This window comes from Lynx rufus, unplaced genomic scaffold, assembly GCF_022079265.1.
Source record: "Lynx rufus isolate CCGP_SWC_20201006 ecotype Redwood Valley unplaced genomic scaffold, mLynRuf1.p SCAF_15, whole genome shotgun sequence".
NCBI classification, from domain to species: domain Eukaryota; kingdom Metazoa; phylum Chordata; class Mammalia; order Carnivora; family Felidae; genus Lynx; species Lynx rufus.
Window position 1 is genome coordinate 57,308,357 of NW_025814829.1, and position 23,658 is coordinate 57,332,014.

General features: G+C 39.2%; 1 protein-coding gene across 4 annotated transcripts in view; it reads right to left on the reverse strand.

Annotated features, from left to right (window-relative positions):
- The window catches only part of AKT3 (AKT serine/threonine kinase 3), a 309,235-nt gene that overhangs the window by 48,016 nt on the left and 237,561 nt on the right, over window positions 1–23,658 (reverse strand). For all 4 annotated transcript variants that reach the window (XM_047077095.1, XM_047077092.1, XM_047077093.1 and 1 more), the window contains 2 exons: window positions 18,912–19,034; window positions 9,833–9,961 (listed from right to left, as the gene is read on the reverse strand). In XM_047077095.1, coding sequence (XP_046933051.1) covers window positions 9,833–9,961; window positions 18,912–19,034 — 252 coding nt within the window. The remainder of the gene's footprint in view (window positions 1–9,832; window positions 9,962–18,911; window positions 19,035–23,658) is intronic.

Sequence of the window (23,658 nt, forward strand, 5' to 3'; positions counted from 1 at the left end):
TAACCTAAAGCAGCAGAAAGAATTCGGCCTGTGCACTTTCTTAAGTGAGAGGAAATGTTGTATGTGTAATTTTTAAATACCAGTGACTTTTGATTATTCAAGAATCTATCTCATGTCCAATTAGTAGAATGCGCTGTTTGTGGGCCTTAATCTAACGGACCCGGGATTTTACCTAATAACAAACAATTTTAAAATCTAAGTAACCTTTTGCTGAATTCCTACAACACCAACAAAACAGTGGCGCACGCAAAAAAGAGCCAAATGTGGTTTTTAACCTCTTTTTTCATAAAACCATAAAAAGCATAAAAGCTGGATTAACTGCTTCCCGAACCCACATTTCACCAGCCGGGTTCTCATCCCCAGCTGGCAAAACTGGCAATCCTTTATTTTTGTTTAAATACCTGGTTTGCGGCCAGAAGGGAAAGTGAGTACATAAAAAAAGGGTTTTATTTTTGAAGAGAAATAAGCAACTGAAAAATAAAACTGCATTGTAAAAAAATCTGTTTGATAAAAAAATATATTTTATTTAGCTTTGTAAAATGAATGCTGATTCTCAAAATAAGTGGTTTTGCTTCTGAACCTAGGCATTTTAATGAATATATAGATACATAACACTATAATTAGAACTGTTTGCTACGTTACTGTAAACCGCACAAACCCGATGTAATGTATTATCTTATCGACATTTAAAGTCCAGCAACGTTCAGGAGAAAACACCCTAAAGACTCAGCCAGCCCTCTTTATCTAAGAGTCTTTGTTATCAATTAAAAAGAAAGACTTCTGTTCAACTCCCACCTCCAAACAGCTGGAAGATGAAAAACACAAGAAATAAAAACGAAAGTGATCCTAACATTCTACATGTGGATACAGAATCTAAAACACGTCACCACTGTCCACAAACAGCCTTTCTCTCTCCTTAAATCTAAACTGTCTCAAAATACAGTACTCTGAAATGCTCTAGAAATTCCAGCGTGGAGTTAAAATCCACAGCCTCTTTTATGTTATTGTTTAAAGATAATTTTTCTCCCTTACTCAAAGCACGTATTTCCCCACAAATTACAGTAACATATAAAATGTATAGTCTTTAACCTACTGGGATTTGCAATTCCTTCTGGCTACCTCTGATGATTTTTTTTTTCCTAAAAGGCTAATTTACTTCATGGTTATCATGAGGGCTGATCCAAAGAGTAGTGTAATTGGTCCTGCAGTGGTACAACAATGCAAAGTGCATTTCAAGTCCATGACCCTGTGACTTACCATGTAATTTGGATATAAATGCAGATCAAAACCTGCTCCGAGAGCAGCAATCCACTGAAAGACTTATCTTAAAGAATTAATCTGAAGAAAGTGTCTCTTTTTCACAAAATCAATGTTACTCTCGTTTTGAACTAAGCTCAAGGTTTGAACACAAATGCAGACATTTGGGATTTCCTTCTACCCCTATTGTCCTGTCACCGTGGATGTAGCTTTACTTTGTAACCACATTTAATGCCAAAGACTGACACAAAGGACAACAGGTTATTCGGGACACTAAAAGTAACATAAATATTAAACAATGATAAGAGGTCACATCAAATCAACACCCAAACAGAACACAAACTCTAGGAAACAAGACTTCGTTTCAATTTTCCCCCAGGAATCGGAGATCGCTTCATTTTCTGCTGGAATAAAAACTGGATTCAAGGAAGTCAGAGCAGGTATCAATTGCTGTTAAATATTCTAATAACATCTGATTGATATTTGGTAATATTTGTTGTAGACACTTCCATGTATAAAACAGCCAACTGAGTTAAATAAAAATCACCACGAGTAGCTCTTGAATGGTTACTAATTTCAAGAATGATATTAAATAATAAACTATGATTTTAAAATGGTACCATCGATTAAAGTTCCCAGTGTAAATATCTGTTTGGCTAAGGGGCACTTTCAAAAAACATATTCATTCCAATGTTCTTTTACCAACTGGGATTTACTGGAAGTTTGAAGGAGCAGCTCTCTCAGCTTGTCCGCCAGGCCACACAATGCAGCCACGGCAAGCAGTTGTAAGGAGGGGACGTGTGCCCCGGAGTGGCTTACTGCTCAATCAATAATCCAGACAGAACAGATGGGGGAAAAAATTAAACATCCAAACAAACTGTCTGCACACCTATGTTGTGAAAGTAAACTGCGAACTTGGATGAACCAATTTACCACTAATTCAAAAAGGAATTTTTTCTTCTGGTAACCTTGTATTTCAGGTAACGGATATGTGTGTGTTCTGTATCAACACGCGTTTATATACTTTACGATTTATGGAAATCCTTCGCATATTCTTAACATCAGAGGAATTTGCCTTTAAAAAAAAAGACCTGTTCAGTCTTCCAATCCAGACTCTAAAATGTATTGCAGCCTTAGGAGAAGTGTATGTTTCAGGAGACTTATGAATTCCATGGTTTCTTGGTATTTTCTCCATAATATATACCTTATACCTAGTTCTCAACTGCTCCGTTAATTCGTAAGAGGCTGAAACTGTAAACACCATTTGCTCGGAATTAGAAGGCTGTAGGTTTTAGGGCTATTTCCTGGCATGTATACATAAGTCCTTGCATACAGCTAACGGCGTCCTCTCAAAAGCAATCTCTGGATAGAGCAGGCGACATTCTTGAGCCAGAGAAAAGTGAAATGGATACAATACTGGTGGCTGAATCATACTTAAACACACATCTTCCCGGAGAGTTCTACACTGCCCCTTTATCCCGGAGCAAGAGTCATAATGGGATCCCAAGAAATTGGGTCTTTGTCACCAAAGTCAATACAGCCACTGTAAAATATACAGGCCATCACTAGCGGCACCCAGGGAGGGTGAGTTTTGTGTACGTCCTCAGGCGTCAGAGAATTTAAAATTAAACTTTGTGCTTAACCTAGAATCATTCCAAAAGCAAATATTCTTACTGTTAAAGTCAAAAGACCATACACCATTGCGAAGAACGTTAGGTGACAGGTAGCTGCCACAGAAGTGACAGACCCCTGGGAAGTAGAAGCCTCAACTTAACACATACTGAGACATTAAATGTTGAACTAAAAATACTACTTTAGCTCATATGTAAGTAACATCCAACCTGGGGGTGGGGAGGAATGGGATGATTTTTAATATTACCCAGAAACAGTACAAGTAGTAAGCCAGCTCAGGACAGTCAGAAGTCCTTAAATATGCTTCTACATAAGCAGACAGCTTCTACCTGAACTAATATCTCTGTCACTTACTTTTCCCCTGAGTATGGATGGATCCTTTTCAGAACCATTCAGGAGGATAAGGGTTTTTCAAAAATACCTTAAGAGGAGGAGTGCAACATGAATTATTAACAAATAAAATATTAGGGATGTACACGGTTTTAGAAAGGCTACTAAAACTTTGTATTTCCACAAAATGCTCAGCCATTTTAAGACTTGGTTTCACAATCTGTTTGAAACAGTAGAATTTTGTCCAAGGGCTAAGCAAAATGTAACTGTGCTACTGTTTTTACCTACAGATTAAATGTGCAAACATATGTAGCCCTGGGCTCATTCATTTTTCTCAAGATCTGAAGACACTATTGACAGAGCCCATGAAATGACATCTTTTACATCTATTCTTTGTTGTATTTAAAATAAAGAAATAAAATTCCACGTAATGCATTTAAATCCAGTTAGGTTCTAACCGCCCCCCACTACCCATATACCACTTCAAGCCAGCAACAACCTTTATCCTTAATTTATATGATGCTCTTAGCTCATGCTGAAGAAGCGAATGTATTTCTCTGGCTTTAAATTTATATAAAATTTAACTTCCATTTGTGCTATTACCTCTATGGCATCACAATAACTTCAAGCAAATCTTTCTTTATCCAAATAGCAAAATATTCTTGTCTATTTCAGATATTTTCAAATTATACATTATATAAAAGATAGTAAAGACAGCAGGCTTCAAAATAAAAGCAAATAAAATGACAGCAAGTGGATGTTTTCGAAAACATGAGGTTCTGAAAACTAAGAAAACATCAAACAATGCATCTTTAGCCACTGGAAAAAATATTTTACATTCACATGAAATAAAATTATATATGTATTTTTTTCTGAATAGCAACCACAACTAGGTACTAGATACTAGATATTTTCCACCAGCCAAGTCATTTTTTTGCAATCTTTTTGTTAGTTCTAACTTGATTATCAAATAATTTTTATTTTTACACTATTACAGAAGTGCATTTCTCTAGGTTTCCAAAACCACCTTATTCAACCTTCCCCATCTGTCACCATCTGCTTCTTTTTAGCATGTACTTTTTGTGTGATCACATAAGCATGTGAAAAATAACTAACATTCAGATGATTATCTGCTGGTACATTTGAGGACTGGGCATAATAAAAGTGAACTGCCAAAACGTACTTAACACTTTTAATTTTGTTGGGTCTTGCATGTAAGCTACATTTGATTTTCAAACTGTTTTACAGTTGGAAAGTTGATCAGGTACTGCTAACTCAAGAGCAAAGCTGAGACTAAATAATTAGCACTGCATAAAGTGGCTTGGATTCAATGAGAGCCAAATCAAATAATAACATTTAACAGTAAGGTCTTATATGTGATTTCCAATTTCTTTTATAATTTCTAGATTGAAAATGCAGTGTGGATTACAAAAACAAAATCCCCCCAAAATATCTTCTTGTCCATAACGTATGGCAGATAAAATTTCTTTCTTCTAGTATAAGAAAGAGCAAAAACACATTCATTTAAAACCAATACATACTAGTGCATTTTTAAAGATGCAGGACACTAAATGCATATGCTATATCCTGCTAGGACTGTATTTCTCCAGCCTCTTAAAAAAAAAAAAGAAAAAACCCCATGATTTTATTCTTTATCAATAAATATCTCTAATTCTTCACCAAAAGAGGTAAGAGAATGGTTGTAAATATTCTCTTCTCTTTTTTAAAAAGGGGCATTTTTTATACCATAAGAGTCCTCTTTTGTGGGGTTTTTTAAGAAGAAACTTAAGTTTGGTTAAAATTTAAGTTTATTTTTAAAATCAGCTAGGAGCCTGATTTATCCGACAGGAAACAATAGGGTTTTGACCTGATCTCTAAGTCTTTTTTGAAGTATCTTTTGATAGCCTTCATGTATCTTTAAGTAGCAAAGCACTTCTGCCCAATTGAGACAATTAACTGGCAGAGGGTGACCACTGCTCGCTGACACACAGCTTGTGCGGAGATCTCTCCATAACGTGGAAGCAAGTCTTGTGGAGGAAGAGACAATGCTGACACTGAGCCATTCACAAGAGAAGCAGGAAATCAGGAATGTATTCCAGGTCTGATCACTCACATACTATGAAGAAAAGTCCGGCACTGACAATGGAATGTGCCAGAAATGCCAAGGTTCAAGAAAAGTGAGGGACACCATCCAAAGTAAAGGGGAGAAGCTGGTGTCACTCTTGCCCACTAACTCTGACCACATGTATCTGATCACGTTATTGCCTTGCTCTCAATTCAGAAGTGACTCTCCAAGAGATCAGACCTAAACTCCTTTGCATTCCAATCCCTGTGTCCGTGTCCAGCCTCCTCTCCCATCTCCCACTGACCGCCCCCGGACCCTCCCAGCAGGCTTACGCACCCTGCCTTCTTCTACCACGCCAGGCAGATCCCCAGTAAAGTAATTATTTTCTTGCACAGTCAGGATTGTTTTCCGTCTCTTATCACCCTGGTAAATAGCAAGCTACTTGAGGACAAAAACCATTTCTTACTCTCTTTCTATTCCCAGTCCCCAACATAATGCGTGACACCTAATAAATAGTAAGTACCTCTTTAACGAACGAGAGAATTCTACAGTGAAATGGTCCATATCGGAGAGAAGAAATAAGGACTTCAATTCTTGTTCTTAAAAGTAAAACACATTCAAAGTTACCCCTATTTAACAAAAATGTAATGATTGACAGAAATACTTAAAAAATGTAAGAATTTAAATTGCATGAGAAGTTAGAACTGTCATCCCCAAATGGTAACTACCATGATCACAAATCAGGGGCTGAGACTGTAATTAGAAATCAGCCATGGGGACGACTGGGTGGCTCAGTCGGTTAAGCATCCAACTTCAGTTCAGGTCATGATCTCACAGTTCCTGAATGTGAGCCCCACATAGGAGCCTGGAGCCTGCTTCAGATTCTGTGTCTCCCTCTCTCCCTGCCCCTCCCCCACTCACGCTCTGTCTCTGTTTCTCATTAAACAAAAAGATAGGAATCAGCCACGGGTATAGAAATTGCTGTTAAAGACCAGGCTTCTGTAATATCCCCCCCCCCCCCACAAAAAGAAAAAAACAAACAAAAATAGGTACACAGAAATGTTTTCTTATTTTTTTTTTAAAGAAATGGATAATTTCTTGGGTATTGTAAAGTTGCTATTTAGAAACAACTGGATCCTTCTTGCATGAAACCCTTGGTTTTGTTCTTCAGTTGATGATATAAGCATGTAAAACAGTATCTTTGTTTCTTGAGAGATCATCTGCTTCTGAATGAAATGAGATGTGTTTATCTTCTTCAGAAATAATTTCCCCTAACTGTGACACAACTAATTTTGTTATTCTAAATACAGGACAGTACTATCCATGGTGCATAGAGAACAGGGGTAATTGAACTCCAGAGAAACAAAGAATTTGTTTTTCATGATATTCACAAAAACAACTCTCTTCTAGAAAATACGATCTTGTATTTGAATGAATAAGGAACAGTGTTCCTAAAATTTTACCTAATTCACCACAATAAGTGGGAGAATCTTAAACTCTAGATTTTATGACAGAGAAAAATAATATTTTTGGCAGCTCTTGAGAAAATAATATTTGGAAATGTACTGCATTTCAAATTATTAGCACTTATTTATAATTATGCAATAATCTTGAAATGTAAATTTACTCTCTAATTAAAAAAACTATTATAATAACAAACTGGCATGAGTTATACATGTATAGGAAATGCAATGTATTCCTACTGCCTAATTTCTCTTAATTACCTTTTCCTGTTGAGCATTTATAAAGCATTCATTTTAAAACTGACAATTATTCACATCTATAAGTGGCCTTGAAAGTGTGACTTTTGGGGGCCATAACACCTGTCGTTAGAAAAGCAAAAGTGGCCTTTCCCAGATGGACCTAGTTACAATCCTGTTCCTCTTGCCACCACCTCCCTGCTGTGTACAGATTCCACTGAAAAAGAGTTCTGATCCTCAGTCCCCTCACCTTTAAAAAAACATCAAGGATGCTATCACAAAAAGGTCATTCCAAACACGCAACGCACCTATACAGCAGGTGTTCAATCAACTGTAACCTTCACCCATCAGAGATCAGATGCCTGCCTCGGTCTTTGGCTCCAGCCACACTAACCTTATTGGAGTTTGAGGGAAGAACTGGGCTTGTTCCTGCCTCAGGTTCCATGCTCATTGCTCCCTGTGTCTGGAGAGCTCGTCCCCTCCACCCTGCAGAGCTACCTCCTCCTTAGCATTCAGGTCTCTGGCCAAGCCTCACCTCTCCCAACGTCCTATCTGCAGAAGACCGTATCTTCCAAAGACAGCTGCAACACTATCTCCCATCTCACACGCTCTTCTACGAAGGGGAGGTGGGCGTCGGGGTCACCACCCCTTCAATCTGTGTGGTCTCAGACTGCTTCGCCAGTAAGCATAGGTGCAGTTTCTGAAACCAGGCCACTAAAGGGGACGCACGCACAAATGTCTGCCAGCAGCATTACAGCCCCACGTTGGAAGCAAACCAAATGTCCACAGACTGCTGAATGGATAAACCAAATGTGGCATATCCATACAATGGAATATTATTTGGCCACAAAAAGGAATGAAGTACCACTAAAATGGTAAAAACATGGACACACCTTGAAAACATATCACGTGAAAGAAGCCACACAATCAGCCTCATATTGTAGGATTCCACTGATGGAAGTATCCGGAACAGGCACATCTATACAGACAGAAAGTGGGTTGTAGCTGACAGCGGGGAGGGGGAACTAATGGGTATGGGTTTTGTTGTTAGAGTGATGAAAATACTCTGGAATTCAATGTTGGCGACAGTCGTATAATTTTGTGAACATAGTAAAAACCACTGCTGTATTTTATGGTATGTGACCTGTACTTTAATAAAATTAAAAACATACTATGAAAAGGAATTTGCAAACAACTAATAAAACATTCTTAATGTTTGCCAGGTGAACAAAAGGAACAAAAACAAAACAAAGAAAAGGGAAGCAGCTCATAACTTGTTCCTAAGGACACTCATTTTTTTTTAAAGTTTTTTTTTTGTTTATTTTGAAAGAGATAAAAGCAAGCAGGGAAGGGGCAGAGACAGAGGGAGCCAGAGTTCTGCACTGACAGCGCAGAGCCGGATGCAGGGCTCAGACTCATGAATCGTGAGATCATAACCTGAGCCGAAATTGAGAGTCAGATGCTTAACCGACTGAGCCAGCCAGGTGCTCCTAGGACACTCACTTTTAGAGCCCAAAGCCAAAGAAGTCGGACTGCCCTGGAGCCGTCAGGTTATGAGGAAGCCTGGACCACATAGCAACGTGGAGGCTCTACATAAACGCTCCTGTTGACAGTCCTGTTTGGGTACCAGTCAGTGGACAGGAACATCGGTCGTCAGACATGTGAGTGAAGATGCTTCCAGATTCCAGCCTCCAGTCACACGTCACCCCATGGCTGCAGCGTCCTTCTGGCTGCGGCCCCACATGCTGTGGAGCAGAGATAAGCCATCCCTGCTGTCCCCTGACTATTCCTGACTCTGAATCCGAGATCACACAGAATGGTTGTTTTTCACCGCTAGGATCTGGAGTGGTTTGTTACACGGCGAGAGTAATTTGAACTCTATCTAAAATGGCCACCACACCACACCCTTCCCTTCACCTAGCTTTATTTTCTCCCTGGCACTCACTCATTAGCTGACATTATGTTATTTCCCAATTTTTATTGTTTCATTCTGGAGAGCAGTGTCTTTTGTGTCTTGCTCTGTAACCACATCACCCAGAAAAATACCCAATACATAGTAGACACATAATATGTAGTTGTTTAACAAACAAATTAGCAGATTATTGTGGAACCCTCAGCATGGGGAGGTCACTGGTTGGGACTTGCTTTGGCATGAATTCCAAAATGTGGCTACTGTCATTTCATTTACTTTTCCTATAGTAATGAAGTATGAAAATTCACAACACTACAAATGTAAATTATCACCGTGTCTTTGTTTCGAAGGGAGATCCAAGGTAGTTTATAAAACCACAAGCATTTTTGCTGATGCCATCCAATTACTTGATTTTAATAAATGAATCAAAACGGGCCTAATCAAAAAATAAAATGTACATCGCCAAAAAAAAAAAATTGACTTACTCTATGGAAGTTAGTGCCTTTGTGCTCATAAAGTCTATAAAATTTACTTTCTACATATTCTTACTCTATCATACCATGTTAAACAAGTGAAAGCAAAATAGACTTCATTCCTGTTGGTGGAATTTGAGCAACAAAACAAAGGAAAAGAGAGAGAGGCAAACCAAGAAACAGACTCAACTCCAGAGAACAAGTAGGTGGCTGCCAGAGGGGAGGCAGGTGGGGGGATGGGTGAAATAGGTGATGGGGATTGAGGAGTGCACCTGTCCTGCTGAGGGAAGTGTTTAATCACTGTATTGTATACCCGAAACTAATATTACACTGTACATCAATAATACTGGAATTAAAATTATAAGAAAGTAGTAGGTACTGCAATGATTTTTCATGCTAAGCAGTTTACCCTGCAAAACAGTATGGCCCTGTTAGTCTCCCTACGAATGGAAGCACAGCCTACCTCTGGTGCCAGATATTCTGGTGTTCCACAGAACGTCTTCATGGTGGCCGCATCTGTAATCCCTTCTTTGCAAAGTCCAAAATCTGTAATTTTTATGTGGCCATCTTTATCCAGCATCAGATTCTCCAACTGTGTAGTAAGAAAAATGACATAACGTGTTTCATAGTTTTCAGAAATAGGAAAATACAGTTTTGACAAATGACTGAATGCTGAGTAAGATATTTTGGAAAGAGGACATGGCCGTAGTTAACAGAACTTTCAGAGCTTACAAACCCCACAGCTTCCTAATTTGTGTGAAAAGAAACAGGTTTTATCAAATACTTCATGGTGATAAAATTAGTGATTTTTAAACGAATGGGAGTAAGAGCCCTTATTGTGTAATTTCTGAGAATACACACCTAAATAACTTTTCAAAGCAATCATCAGTCCTTAATCCTTTTTGTGTCCCTAAATTGTGATCTAAACAATCCCAAAGAGATGAGCACCTTCTTCTAGATATATATGGATGGTTTTCAACGATTTCTCTTGGGAATCTATTGCTATTATAAAATATTCACTTACAGAAATGTTTTTTGGTGGTTGTTGTAAATCAAACCTAAATCTTATTTTGTAAGGTAAGGCGACATCCTCTTTTGAAGGTCTTTGTAATAAAAAAATACCAACCCTTTCAAACATAAAAAGAAAAATATCAAAGTCAAACATTCAACAGTTAATGAAAATACATAGCACATACATTTTAAAACTGGAATCTCTTTGAACCCACTAATTCCAAAACACCAAAGAGAATCTCAAAGATTTAACCAAGTACCAAGATCATTTGCCTCAAGTAAAAATTGTCAAATGTAAGGAGAAGGAGTTTGTGCAAAGTCAACGCAATTAAAAGTACCAACCATAACTGATGTTCTTCTCCCGACTTGAGCACAACCTTATGATTGTCATCACACAAAGATACATGTTAGTTCTGGGCTGTGATCCTACAGCCTCACACAGACAAGGATGCGAACCCCGCTCAGTCGTCTAGACAGAACTTACACGCGCATACAAGAAACACACACACAAAGAAACGCATGCAGAAACCGTTATCAGCAGCATTAATGACAATTCGCCTATTTCAGGAGCACTCCATCTCCTTCTCCACGTGACAACATGACAGTGCTTACCTCAGCCCTGAAGTCAAGATCAATTTCAAAACAGAACTCCATGTAAGAATATAAACAGGTATCAATCACAAAAAATGTGATATTATGCTTTGTCATATTATCCAAAGTCTTATAAGTGAGAAACCCGACACAGTTAAGCAAGTTGTGCTCATGGAAGGAGATTTCCGAACAGACCTCAGTCCTTGGGTAGAGGCCTAGATGCATCCCCAGCTGAACTAAATGCTCAGTACCTGGTTCATGTACTATACAGACTGCAGAGAAGGGAGTCTGTCTTTCACTGGTCTACAGAAAGGTGAACAAACACTCAATATGTTGTAGGACTTTTCATCTTTTTTTTCAAGTTTACTCTGAGACAGTACGTGCACATGCACTCAAGCAGGAGAGGGGCAGAGAGAGAGGGAGAGGAAGAGAGAGAATCCCAAGCAGGCTCCATGCTGTCAGCACAGAGCTGACTGCGGGGCTCGATCTCACGAACTATGAGATCAGGACCTGAGCTGAAATCAAGAGTCAGAGACTTAATGGACTGAGCCACCCAGGCGCCCCCCCCCAAAAAAACCAAATCAAATTCTTAAAATGCTGAAAGGTCTTTTAAAAGTATTTAAAAGTCCCTTTTATTAACACATTACATAAAAATTCTTATAAAAACTTCAAATAATACATGATAATATTGAGGAGAATGTGAATGTGCTATCTACTCCTTTCCTTCCTGCTCCCCTGTGTTGGGGGTATGTCAATCCTCTTAAAAACATTTTTTTTTTAATGTTTATTTGTTTTTTGAGAGAGAGCGAGCGAGCATGAGTGGGAAAGGGGCAGAGAGAGAGGGAGACATAGAAAGCAAAGCAGGCTCCAGGCTCCGAGCTGTCAGCACAGAGCCCAACGCGGGGCTCGAACCCACAAACCATGAGATCATGACCTGAGCTCAAGTTGGAAGCTTAACTGACTGAGCCACCAGGTGCCCCTGCATCAATCCTCTTGATACACTTTATGTGCATCAGACCGTATTCATGGAGACATGATACCATGCACTGTGTCTCCACATTTTGACAAGGCTACTTGGAAGTGTATGGATACAGAAATAACAAGACATATAAACACTGTTTTTAGTACCAAAAAGGGTACATATTTTTTAAAATCTTGATTTGCGCCTAATTCTCTCGCCTCATATCTCAGCTCTAAGATGCCAGGGGTTGAGGGATGGGGAATGGACGGAGATGCAGGACAGGGTTGGAGGAAGGAATAGGTTGAACATGACCAAGTGTCCCAGTCTGCCCAGAACGGAGGGGTTTTCCCGGGATGCAGGACTTAAAAGTTCTGGAACTGGGGAAGTCTGGGGCAAACCAGATAGCTGGTCATCCTACTTATTTTATAAGTCAGCTTCATAAAAAGCCATCACAATACTATAGTAAGAAAAAAGGGATGCCTGTGAGGGATGGGGAGAGGGTCACAGAGACGGGGGAGGTAGTGTAGTGCATGGGAGGCAGCCGAGGGCAAAGGGGGTCAGATAACGGAGTCAAGTCAGAGAAAACACATATAAATTCCAAGCTTTGCCCTTACTCACTGTGTGACCTTGGGCTTGCTATTGATTTCTGTGTCCCTCAACCTCATCTATGAACTAGAGGTAAATAAGGGTAACAGCCAATGCGGTTGCTTTGAGAATTAGAGATATTGAATGTAGAACTTAACACAATGTAAGTATTCAATAAATGTATCAACCATTTATTTATTAAATGTGGAGAGTTTAATGGCTAAATTACAAGTTATCAAAATGGTATGTGTTCTTTGGGATGATGTAGGAAACTACAGGAATGGAACCCAATAAAACACTTCGGTCAGCTGAGCGTCTTCTTAAAAACACTTTCAGTACTCAATAATTTCTTTTGAATAAAACAAAAGATAAATACTTCCTAATTTTTGAGCCTGTTTTTCAATTGTGTCTACCTTCTTCCATCAATTAATTTTGCTCTCTCACCATCCTGAAATGTTATTTTACTGAGTATGAATGTCAAAACAACCTGTCCATCGAAAGTATCAACCATAGTCAGAGACGTATCACCTTATAGAAATGATATCCCCAAACCTATTCTTGTATAAACATAGGTCAGGGGTAACTATCCAGTCTTGTTAAAAAAAGAATAATAATTTGACACAGAAGGATAACAAAGTTTCCGTAAAATGTTAAGAACTATGGGTGTTGTAATTCACAAATGTGAAGGAGGCACAGAAACCTGCAAGTTTTCAGAGGAGATGGATGGCTCAGATATAATCAAGAACACCTGGAAACCACCTCCTCTGTGCATTTAACCCCGAAGGGGATTTAGTCACACGTTCTGTGTCAAGGAGAAAGAAAAACATTTACAAATGCTCTCCCTTTGGTTCTCTCTCCTAAATCTCATGGCTGTCCTTTCGGTTAGTCACAAAGTGCACAATTCACAGCATTGCTGACTGTGAGTGTTCACGTACTCTCCATTTGTAAACTTTAAGTCTACCTGTTTTTACTCCCCTCAGTCTTAGTTTCCAGAACTGAGAGCAGGCATTACATTTATGCTCCGTGGATGCGTCCACTGGCAAAAGCAATGATGAAGTCAAATAAGAGGTTTGCCAGAAAAGATTGTATGTTAAAACTGTGGGTAATACTCCTTGCCCCGTTAGAGAGGGCTGTTATCTAACAGTTCATGTTTTCAGGAGGGAAAAAATATTAGATGTATACCTCACAGAGTTCCCATAAAAAAAGGTAACATTTGTACCCAGCAGAAGCATACAGCCATTACCTGACAGAGGGTCTCCATTCAGCATGCATATAGAAAAATATGGTCGATTCTGAAACCTTTTTTCTTCTGTGCTTTGTGGACAAGAAATCATAGTAAGAAAGTACTATGCACCTTTTGTTCTTGCTGGTGCGTAGCATAAAATTAAACTCTCAAACTCCCATCTGTCTTTGATACTGTGTTTTCAACACTTCAAAGTACAATAAAAAATGAAATTTGTAGCGTGTACCAGGATCAGTGGATGGGCTGTGGAGGCCAAGAATGGACTGGCCTGGAGGCTCCTTGAACCACGTGCGGGCTGAAGGAGGCCACGGCTTGGGCACACATGTAACCCTTTTGTGGTGCACAGGCTGGGAAGCTCTGCTCTAACATACGCCAAGCTAGCAAAGTTTTTTATACTTTTGAATACAGTATTCTAGTATAGATACACATTCTAATATCTAGCTACTGTACGCCTCATCAAAGATCATCAAATGATCTTACATATCATTTTACTTAAATGGCTGACACTGTAATTAAACAAAGGAATGAAAATAACGCTTCCTAAGGGCTCTGATGGCTGCTGGAGCAGAATACACAGTTAGTTCCCCTCCCTTGCCCTCCCACCCCATTTTGGGGCAGCTGTATCAGACTCAGTGCCCGGTACCAAGGCTGCTCCGGTCCAGGAGCGGAGTAAGGAATTCATCCTCCACACACTGCACACTCAGGCTCAGGGCTATCGAAGTAACCAAGTGTCATGCAAGCTCACCTGCAGGAACGTACCACGAAGTTAGGAGAGTGTGCCAAAATACTGAAGAAAACACGTCTCCACTTTGAACCTGCCTGAGCTAGAAAGGGATTCACAATGTACAACAGCAGAGACCTTACTTCCGCTGTCCGGCCGCTTAAGGACGGACCACACACAGGGGAGCCTGGGTGGCTCAGTCAGTTAAGCATCCAACTTCAGCTCAGGTCATGATCTTGAGGCTGAGTTGAAGCCCCTGCTTGGGATTCTCTCTCTCCCTCGCTCTCTGCCCCTCCCCCATTTGCACTCTCTCTCAAAATAAATGAATAAACTTTGGAGAAAAAAAAAAAAAACTGACTACACATAAGGAACATAGCCCAATAATACAATTTAACCTTAGAGGGTGAAGGGGTTCTTAATAGCAGTGGCTTAAAATTTTTATAGAAGAGGGAATCCAGAGAGACTGGTCAGAAGTGGGAGCTGGAGGCTGAGTCCTGAGACAGCAGATACTAAAGCAATTATGCTGCTCTCTTCCAGACTGCAGGATTATGGGGGGTGAGCACCAGGGAGCTGATGAAGACTGGGGGCGGGGGGCGGGGTACTGTGGGAAGACTCTGAGCCATCCCTTTGTGTCAGCACTGAGACTCTGAAGTTATCTAAATCTGGGGCCCCTGGGTGCTCAGTTAGTTAAGCATCAGACTCTTGATTCTGGCTCAGGTCATGACCTCACAGTTCATTAGTTCAAGGATCCCCATATGTAGTTCTGTGCTGACGGTGTAGAGCCTGCTTGGGATTCTCTCTCTCTCTCTCTCTCTCTCTCTCTCTCTCTCTCTCTGCCCCTCCCCTGTTTGCACACACACATGTGCCCTCTCCCACATGCCCACTCTCTCTCAAAATAAATAAACTTGAAAAGAAAAAGAGATGATCTATTTGTGGGTTTCTTATATTAATAATGTAGATGATTAAATTAACCAATAAACTCTAATTGGGTAGAAAACAAGATTAGATTAACCACCAATAGAATACAGTAGCGAAGTATGTACTATTTTTTACCTCTTGCCCTGTTACAAACTCATGGAGAAACTAATTCTTAATGAATTCCAGTATCATTATATGCACCTTTCATAGGTCCCTATTCAGCCCATTCTGTACTTGATGGCATGGTCTTTGAAAAGAAATCTTACACTTGCAAAATAAGAACTAGGCAGAAAAGTTTCTAATATAATCTGCACTACTGATGAAATCTTAACAGGGATTTTTTCAAATTTTTAGGTGATGATGAAGCTATACAAGTTTTTCGCAAGTAACCACAAGGAATTTGGGTCCTTACTAAAACAGAATTTCGTATTACAACATATATTGATAAACTAAGCAAACTTACCTTTGAAAGCATAACAAAGGTTGCAATAATTTATCTGTTGCTATGAACACCAACTTCTTAGGAACTATGAACTGATAAAGTATCTTACATTAACTTGCACGTGAAGTAAAGCTTTCCTTCCTTGATAAATGAGGCGTCGGCAAATAGGTACTGATTTACTTGAGAGGCACAGCTATGAGAGGCATCTCAAATGGATTTGCATTTTATTAAACATAAGGTCATTAGTAAGGAGATGATCAAGACAAATCTGAGACTGATCAATTAAAGTGGGTACCTAAATCAGTTGTGGATGATGCTGTTCTTTAATATATCTGGTGTAAATATAGTTAAAGCATCTATTTTCTTATCTTCCACAGCATTATTTGAATTTTAGATTTACAAACATCTCCCATAGTTAGTCCAATGCACTCCTTGCCCCGCGTAGATTTCATTTCGACTCTAGAGAGGCAGAAGGGTGTAAGGAGCAGAACACCAGACTTGGATTCATGCTTTCTATCATCTTGACTTTGAGTAAGTCACCTGCTAGGCGTCCAGGCTTCAGTGACCTCACCTGTCACCTACGGACCAACTCAAAGTATTATTGATCCCACCTACAGGATCTCGTTTGCTTGTGCATAATCCTGCACTACGGATACAAGTAATACTTGTATAAATTTGAATGCTTGGCTTTTAACATTACATGTACTCTTTCTGGTGTATGTGCGTGTGTATATTCTGCCCTATGTTATATATTTACTTAGACCTTGAGATTAATACTGTATAAAAAAATAAACTTAAGAGAGCAGAGACTACCTAACTGTCTCGTGAAGTTAGTGGTCTGTGTATATGGTAACTACTTGGGACTGGTATTCATATATATTGCCATGTAACAATGTTGATCTAATTCCAACATCAGAAAGGATAGGGCAATGAAACTCATATTAAATGCACAATATGGTGGTTCATTTAAAAAAATTTTTTTACACTTATTTATTTTTGAGAAACAGAGTGAGACAAAGCATGAGCAGGGGAGGGGCAGAGAGAGAAGGAGACACAGAATCTGAGGCAGGCTCCAGGCTCCGAGCTGTCAGCACAGAGCCTGACGCGGGGCTCAAACCCACAAACTGTGAGATCATGACTGAGCCGAAGTCGGACGCTCAACCGACTGAGCCACCCAGGTGCCCCTGTTGGTTCATTTAATGATGATTTGCAAAGAATACTGTCCAAGACCATCCCAATTATAACATTCCTTAATCAATGTTGCCAATCAAAGGAGCATTCTTTCTCTTCCTCCTTTAGGTTAATGGTTCTATCTTCCAGCTTTAAGCATTCTGAATATGTTACTGAGTACTTCCAGATTATTCTCATTTCCCTAAATCGAGGACACCCCCCCCCCACAACTAGGATCCATAAAATATAACACTTCTTCAGCAGGGAGAGCAGACTCAGAGAAGAGCAAACTATTTCTAAGTCTATCTGAAATGCCATGAAACTTACAAGTTTTGTCATGCCATATAACTAATTTCTTTAAAAAAATACTGAGATTCAAGACATGTAAACATTAACGGATTATTTGGCCACTCAGACATCAGATGCAGAAGCTTAATTCCATCACATTCTTTGTCATAAAAAACTTCAGGCTAAATACAATCCTACCGTTGATGGGTATTCCCCTCTGGTGCATCTGGCCCTTGCACAGCGGCTCACCCCTGACCTAGATGTTTTATAGCTGCTCAGTTCATTTTTCCTAAATACGGTATTTATAGCTACTTTTCAACTTTAATGCATAACATGTTACACAAACATACATACTAAATTTCACCATCAGTGTGCAGAATAATGCTTTGCGAGGTAGTTACGCCTTAGGGTCATTCGTAGCCTAAAGGTACATGATTAAGAACATCTTCAAAGACAAGCACTTAAATGGATGATGTAGGAATTACAGGTTGAAAAGGAGTGAGGTGGGAGCGAGGGACAGTTGTGACGTCTTTCATAGTATTCTAGATCTATACCTCGTTTCGTACAGAAAGATTTCATAAAAGACTCTGGTAACGTCTACATCTACAAATCAAATCACACTTTAAATGTGCTAGTATTTAATAAATTAAGCAATTCTGTATCAGATTTTAATAAGATTACTATAGGATTTACTTTTCATGAAAGCTAGACAGTCACATTTAGCATGTGTTCCAAATGTATCATGGGATACATTTCCCTAACGTGGCCAATCCATCAAATCAGCGTCACATGAGAATTACTACCTTTAACAAGCTACTTCAGGGCTTAGCAAACTATGGCCTGGGAGCAAAATATGGCCAACTGCTCATTCTTGTGAGTGAAGTTTTACCAGAACACAGCCAGCCTCACTCACGTGCCTACTGCCCTACAGGAGCAGAGCAGGGCAGCTGCAGAGCGAATCTGGGCAGCAAAGCCTGAAATGGGTGCTGTCTGCTCTTTACAGAATGGATGCTGACCCACAGCTGGTCCCAGAGCCTTGTCAGGAAGGAATTCAGAGAAGTGAAGTCACTATTGCCCATAAAACAATACAGTGCTTTTTAAAATGGAAACTAAGCAAATTAATAAAAGGCTGTATTAAAAGGCTTCAGGGATTTAAAGCCACCACAAAGTCAATACCAAAAGCAAACTGAGTATTTTCCCAATAAATACCTTCATTATTATACAAGTTTCATCCGTAACAGTATGGTAGACTATAACAATGAAACTTACTTTAGAATGTCCCTGGCAAAGGCACCTGATTCTTAATCAGATGGTTAACATTACTCACAAAGTTCCAGAAAAATGAAACAATTATTGGCAGGTCACATCTGACCAAAGCAGTGAAACAGATATTACTGGGCACTTCAAAACCTCAGACATAAAGGAACTACGTACATATCAGTGAATGGAATCCCTGTCAAATACAATAAACTACATTCTTAAACAGAGTGCTTTTTTTTTCCCAACGAAATCTGCTTTTCTCCAAACTGTATAACTTTGTAATTACTTTGTGTTTGTCCCTATAGTCTCTGCAAAAACAAATTCTGATTACTTTTTTTTTTTTTTTTTTTACCTTGAGATCACGGTACACAATCTTTCCGGAATGTAGATAGTCCAAGGCAGAGACAATTTCTGCACCATAGAAACGTGTGCGGTCCTCGGAGAACACCCGCTCTCTCGACAAATGGAAAAACAGCTGCAGGGTAAACAGCAGGGACAGGATTGTAATAATTACTGATTTAGTGGGGGAAATTAACACAAACATAAAACACCTCTCACCACCATATTGTGATGATAGATAGCGTACTCTCAGTGGACGCGGAGCACTCTTACACAGCAGCTGGCTTATCTTCTCCAGGTTTCCAAGGGGAGACTGCGAGCTGTTAAATCAGCGTTTTAATCAATATACCAATCTTGTTTAAGGCATTCTGCTTGCTACCCATTTAACCTTCAGTTACCAGAGGAAAAAAGTACGCATCATCAGACTGCATTTCCCCTCACGGTCCTGTTGCTTCACTCTTGCAAGGATTAGGTATCAAGATATTATTAAAATAAATGAACACAACAGAGAGGGTATATTTCTACTTGGTTATTTGATTTGTATTTGATTTCCAAGGAAGGCCTGCTGATTCGCTAAAACAGATCGATGTGAACTTGCTTTCTTCCACAACTGCTGTTGATTTATGAGATCTCTGGAAACGTTTTCAAAGTCTGAACCAATGTTTTCTACAATGACAAACCATAAGGCTTCAAGTTTTTATGTTAGTAATGGTCAACACGGACTGAGGAGCTCCCGTTATTCCCCTTTTAGTGCTATTTCAATAATAACCACAACACCAACCTCTCCCCTCATATGATCACTTAAAACCATAAGCTCCTTCACTTCCTACGAATCACCTACAGGATTAACAGGTGCTCCCTGGATGCTCACTGCGGCCAAGCACTCAGCCCTCCATTTAGACCAGCTCTTGATTTGCGAAACTGCCCACCTCATCTCTCAGTTCAACAATGCATGTATGGAAGGAGCAGGTTCCGGGCACTATGAATTGACTCTTAATGTACTGCTTCACTGTATTAAGAAATCCATCAGGAACATAGAAGGTTTGTTAATAGTGCTGAGGCCACTGCTACGTATCACAGTAGATTCTCAATACAGGTCTGTGATTAAAGGAATGAACCAATCAGTATGTCCTTGACCACTGGATCAGAAATTAACTACGCCTTCACACGATTATGGACTTAGTGCCCCGACAAACATGTAAGAATCATGGTTATCCAAGATTTGTTCCTCACACAGCAAATCATAACTTAAGCAACATAAAAGAGGTTCCCTACAGACTTCTTCCCTTCTTCCTCCTCCACCTCCACTGAAGAGTCTGTCACTGTTTTAAGATAAATTTTATGCATAACCCATTGTCACAGTGAAGAGTGGGAGATAATATGATGTAACAACTGCCAAAAAAGACTGGCTTAACATCAGTTATAGTAAAACTAAAATATTTGGCAGATAGTCCCTAAACTCTAATGCTATCTTGTCATATTGTATCAAATCTAAGATGCTCTTTATTGGGACTCCATCACCATTTTAAGTTAATAGCAAGAAACAAAAAAAGTTGGGGTGCCTGGGTGGCTCAGTGGGTTAAGTGTCCGACTCTTGGTTTCGGCTCAAGTCATGATCTCACAGTGCGTGGGATCAAGCCCTATGTCAGGGCCTACGTTGGCCTTTGCACTGACAGTGCAGAATCTGCTTGGGATTCTCTCTCTCCCTCCTTTCCTGCCCCCCCACCCCCAGCACAGGTACACGGGCGTGCACTCTCTAAATAAACTTAACAAAAAAAAAACCCAAAAAAGTTGTCAATTAAAACTATTAATAAACCGTCAAATATAAAAGACAATATAGGGGCGCCTGGGTGGCGCAGTCGGTTAATCGTCCGACTTCAGCCAGGTCACGATCTCGCAGTCTGTGAGTTCGAGCCCCACGTCGGGCTCTGGGCTGATGGCTCAGAGCCTAGAGCCTGTTTCCGATTCTGTGTCTCCCTCTCTCTCTGCCCCTCCCCCGTTCATGCTCTGTCTCTCTCTGTCCCAAAAATAAATAAACGTTGAAAAAAAAAATTTTTAAACAAAAAAAAAAAAATAAATAAATAAAAGACAATATAGAAGGCATTCTGACTACAGAAATGTTAAATACGCCTTACAAGTGATCAAATACAGTATGCCAAAATAAAACCGCTGCATATAATTACTCAGGGATATTTCTCAAAATTCACTCATTTATATAGGCAGATATATATTATTAATGCATAACCATTCAAATGAGGATGAGAGGTAGAAAGAAGTTTCCATTATCAGTAAAGCCACTCTGAAAAATTTCTGGGCCAAGTAACTTCTGCTGCCCTTTACACAAAATATCACTAACTTGGATGAAGGAACCCCTGTGATCTCTACGTAGATTTATGGCAACCTTCTAATGGGATGAAAATACTGTTTGGATTCCTAACTTTTCTTAAAACAATGTCAAGCCTACCTACTCATCTGCCACACAAAAGATAAAGATCCTCCCTAAATCAATATAATACGTGCAGCCTTCTACAGCTTTGCTTAGACCATATTCTTCAATTTGTCTCCCAGCCAATTTCTATAAAAATATCAGCTAAAAAAAAAAAAAAAGATACTTAAGGAGAAGAATAATTTCTCAATCTGCTGTCCTCTGATGTACACCCTTGTTATCTTATGGAACTTATTCTTGCTATGATAACCCATATTCTCTTAATTGCCAAATCCAATGATCTATTTATGTCTTCCTGCTCTGGAACTGACAACATCAGCTATTGGCCCCCTTCTTGAATGTGTTCCTTGCCGTTGGTAATACAGCTCTCTCTCCTGATTTTCTAGCTAACTCTCTGGATATTCCTTCTCAGTTTCTACCTTGGCTTTAAACCAACTTTCCACTTAGTGAGCATTAATTATTTTCAAGTCACTGTGTTGAGCACTAGGAAGAGAAAAAGATGGCATACAGATATAAAGAAATCATATGAAAAAATTAAAAGACTAAGACACAAGGAAAAAAGGGAAAAGGACACAGACAATTAAAATGAGAGGACTACAAATGAACACAGTTTATGAAAACATGCCACATTATAATAATCAATAAAGTAGAGATAAACACGTAAATGAGGCAATTTAGCATATCCAGAAATAGCATTGTCAATGGAAGTGTCGTGAGATAAGTATCTTTATACGCTCGTGGTTGGGATGTAAGCAGACAGCAACTCTTCACAGGGCAACCGGAAATAGATACTATGATAATTTTTAAAGCACCACAGTTTCTCTTCTAGAAATTTCCTTTTTAAAAAAACGAAATGTGTAAATCTTCTACATAAGGATATTCTCTGTAGCAGTGTATACAACGACAAAAATGTGAACACAGGCTTCCTACCATGTTGAAAAAAATTAGATTTCTCATCTAATCCCGTATCAAAATAACTTCTGATGTAACTAATAGTTAAACATAATATAATAAACTAATAATTAAAAAACTAGAAAAGTAGAATAGAAAGTCCATGGGGCCAGACTTACCCTCTTGCCCTACACAACTTGGCAGAAATGCATACAACAAAAAAATGACAATTACGAAAAATATGTAACAGAATTCTTTTTAGATACTGGACAAGAGGCAGCACAGGACTAAGATCCTTCTGAAAAGGGAAACAAATGAGTGAGTCCTAAAGCCACCCATCTTCTGTCCGGGGGTGCTGGGTGGAACATCACTGGCAGGAAAGGAAATCCCAAGCATGATTCAAGGTCTCACCACCAGAGAATGAGAGCAGATTTTGAGGAGGGTGAGGTAGATGGCATTTGCTGAAGAGAACACCAGTGAGCAAGAAGCCACACAAAATCCACATCGTTTAGTATGCCACAGAGTAGTGAGCACTGTAGTGTGTGAGGTTAAACTCTAGGAAAACCAGCAGAGTAGGAATGGAGATCTGTATGCCAAATAATTTCCAGAGGTCACTCCGAGCTGACAGACATTCAATTTCTACGCAGTCAAAACAGTGTCATTAGTGAATAGCCAGGCATTCAGTAGGTATTTCAAAAAAAGTCAAAGTACAAGTTAAACCTACATTATCAAGGTTAACAAATATGAAGAAGGCAACAAAACCCAGACATTCATGTAAAATTCCAATGATCTAGTATGCAAGCAGTAATTACTAGACATAAGAAGATGCAGGAAATAAGACCCATAACCAAGAGAAAAATCAGTCATTAGACACAGACCTTAAAAATAGCAGGGGTGATGGATTTAATAGACTGACTTTAAAACAGTACATGAGATGAAGGGAAATAGAAATAGAAATAAATGGGACTTCTAGAGATAAAGTGTACAGTATCTGAAAAATTTCAGTAGATGGGATTAACAACAAATTAGACACTGCAAGAGAAGAAAAGCAATCAGTATCAAATCACAATAAAAGAAACTATACAAATTGTAACTTAAAAAAAAAAAAGAGCCTTAGTGACGGGTTGACAGCATCAAGGAAGCTAACATATGCATAATGGCAGTTCCTGAAAAAGGGAGGGAGACACCTGCAAAATGATGCCCCAGATTCTCCAAACTTGGATAAAAATGATAAATGCATACATCTGTGTATCTCAATGAACCTCAACATGATGAAAATTCACAAACATGCATGAACTACTGGAACATAGGAAGTCAGAGCACATTCAAATCACCAAAAAACTGGTGACAGAAAAGCTTTTAAAAATTCTGAGGTTGGGGAAACATAACATACAGAAGAACAAATAGGAGAATAATCCTAGAT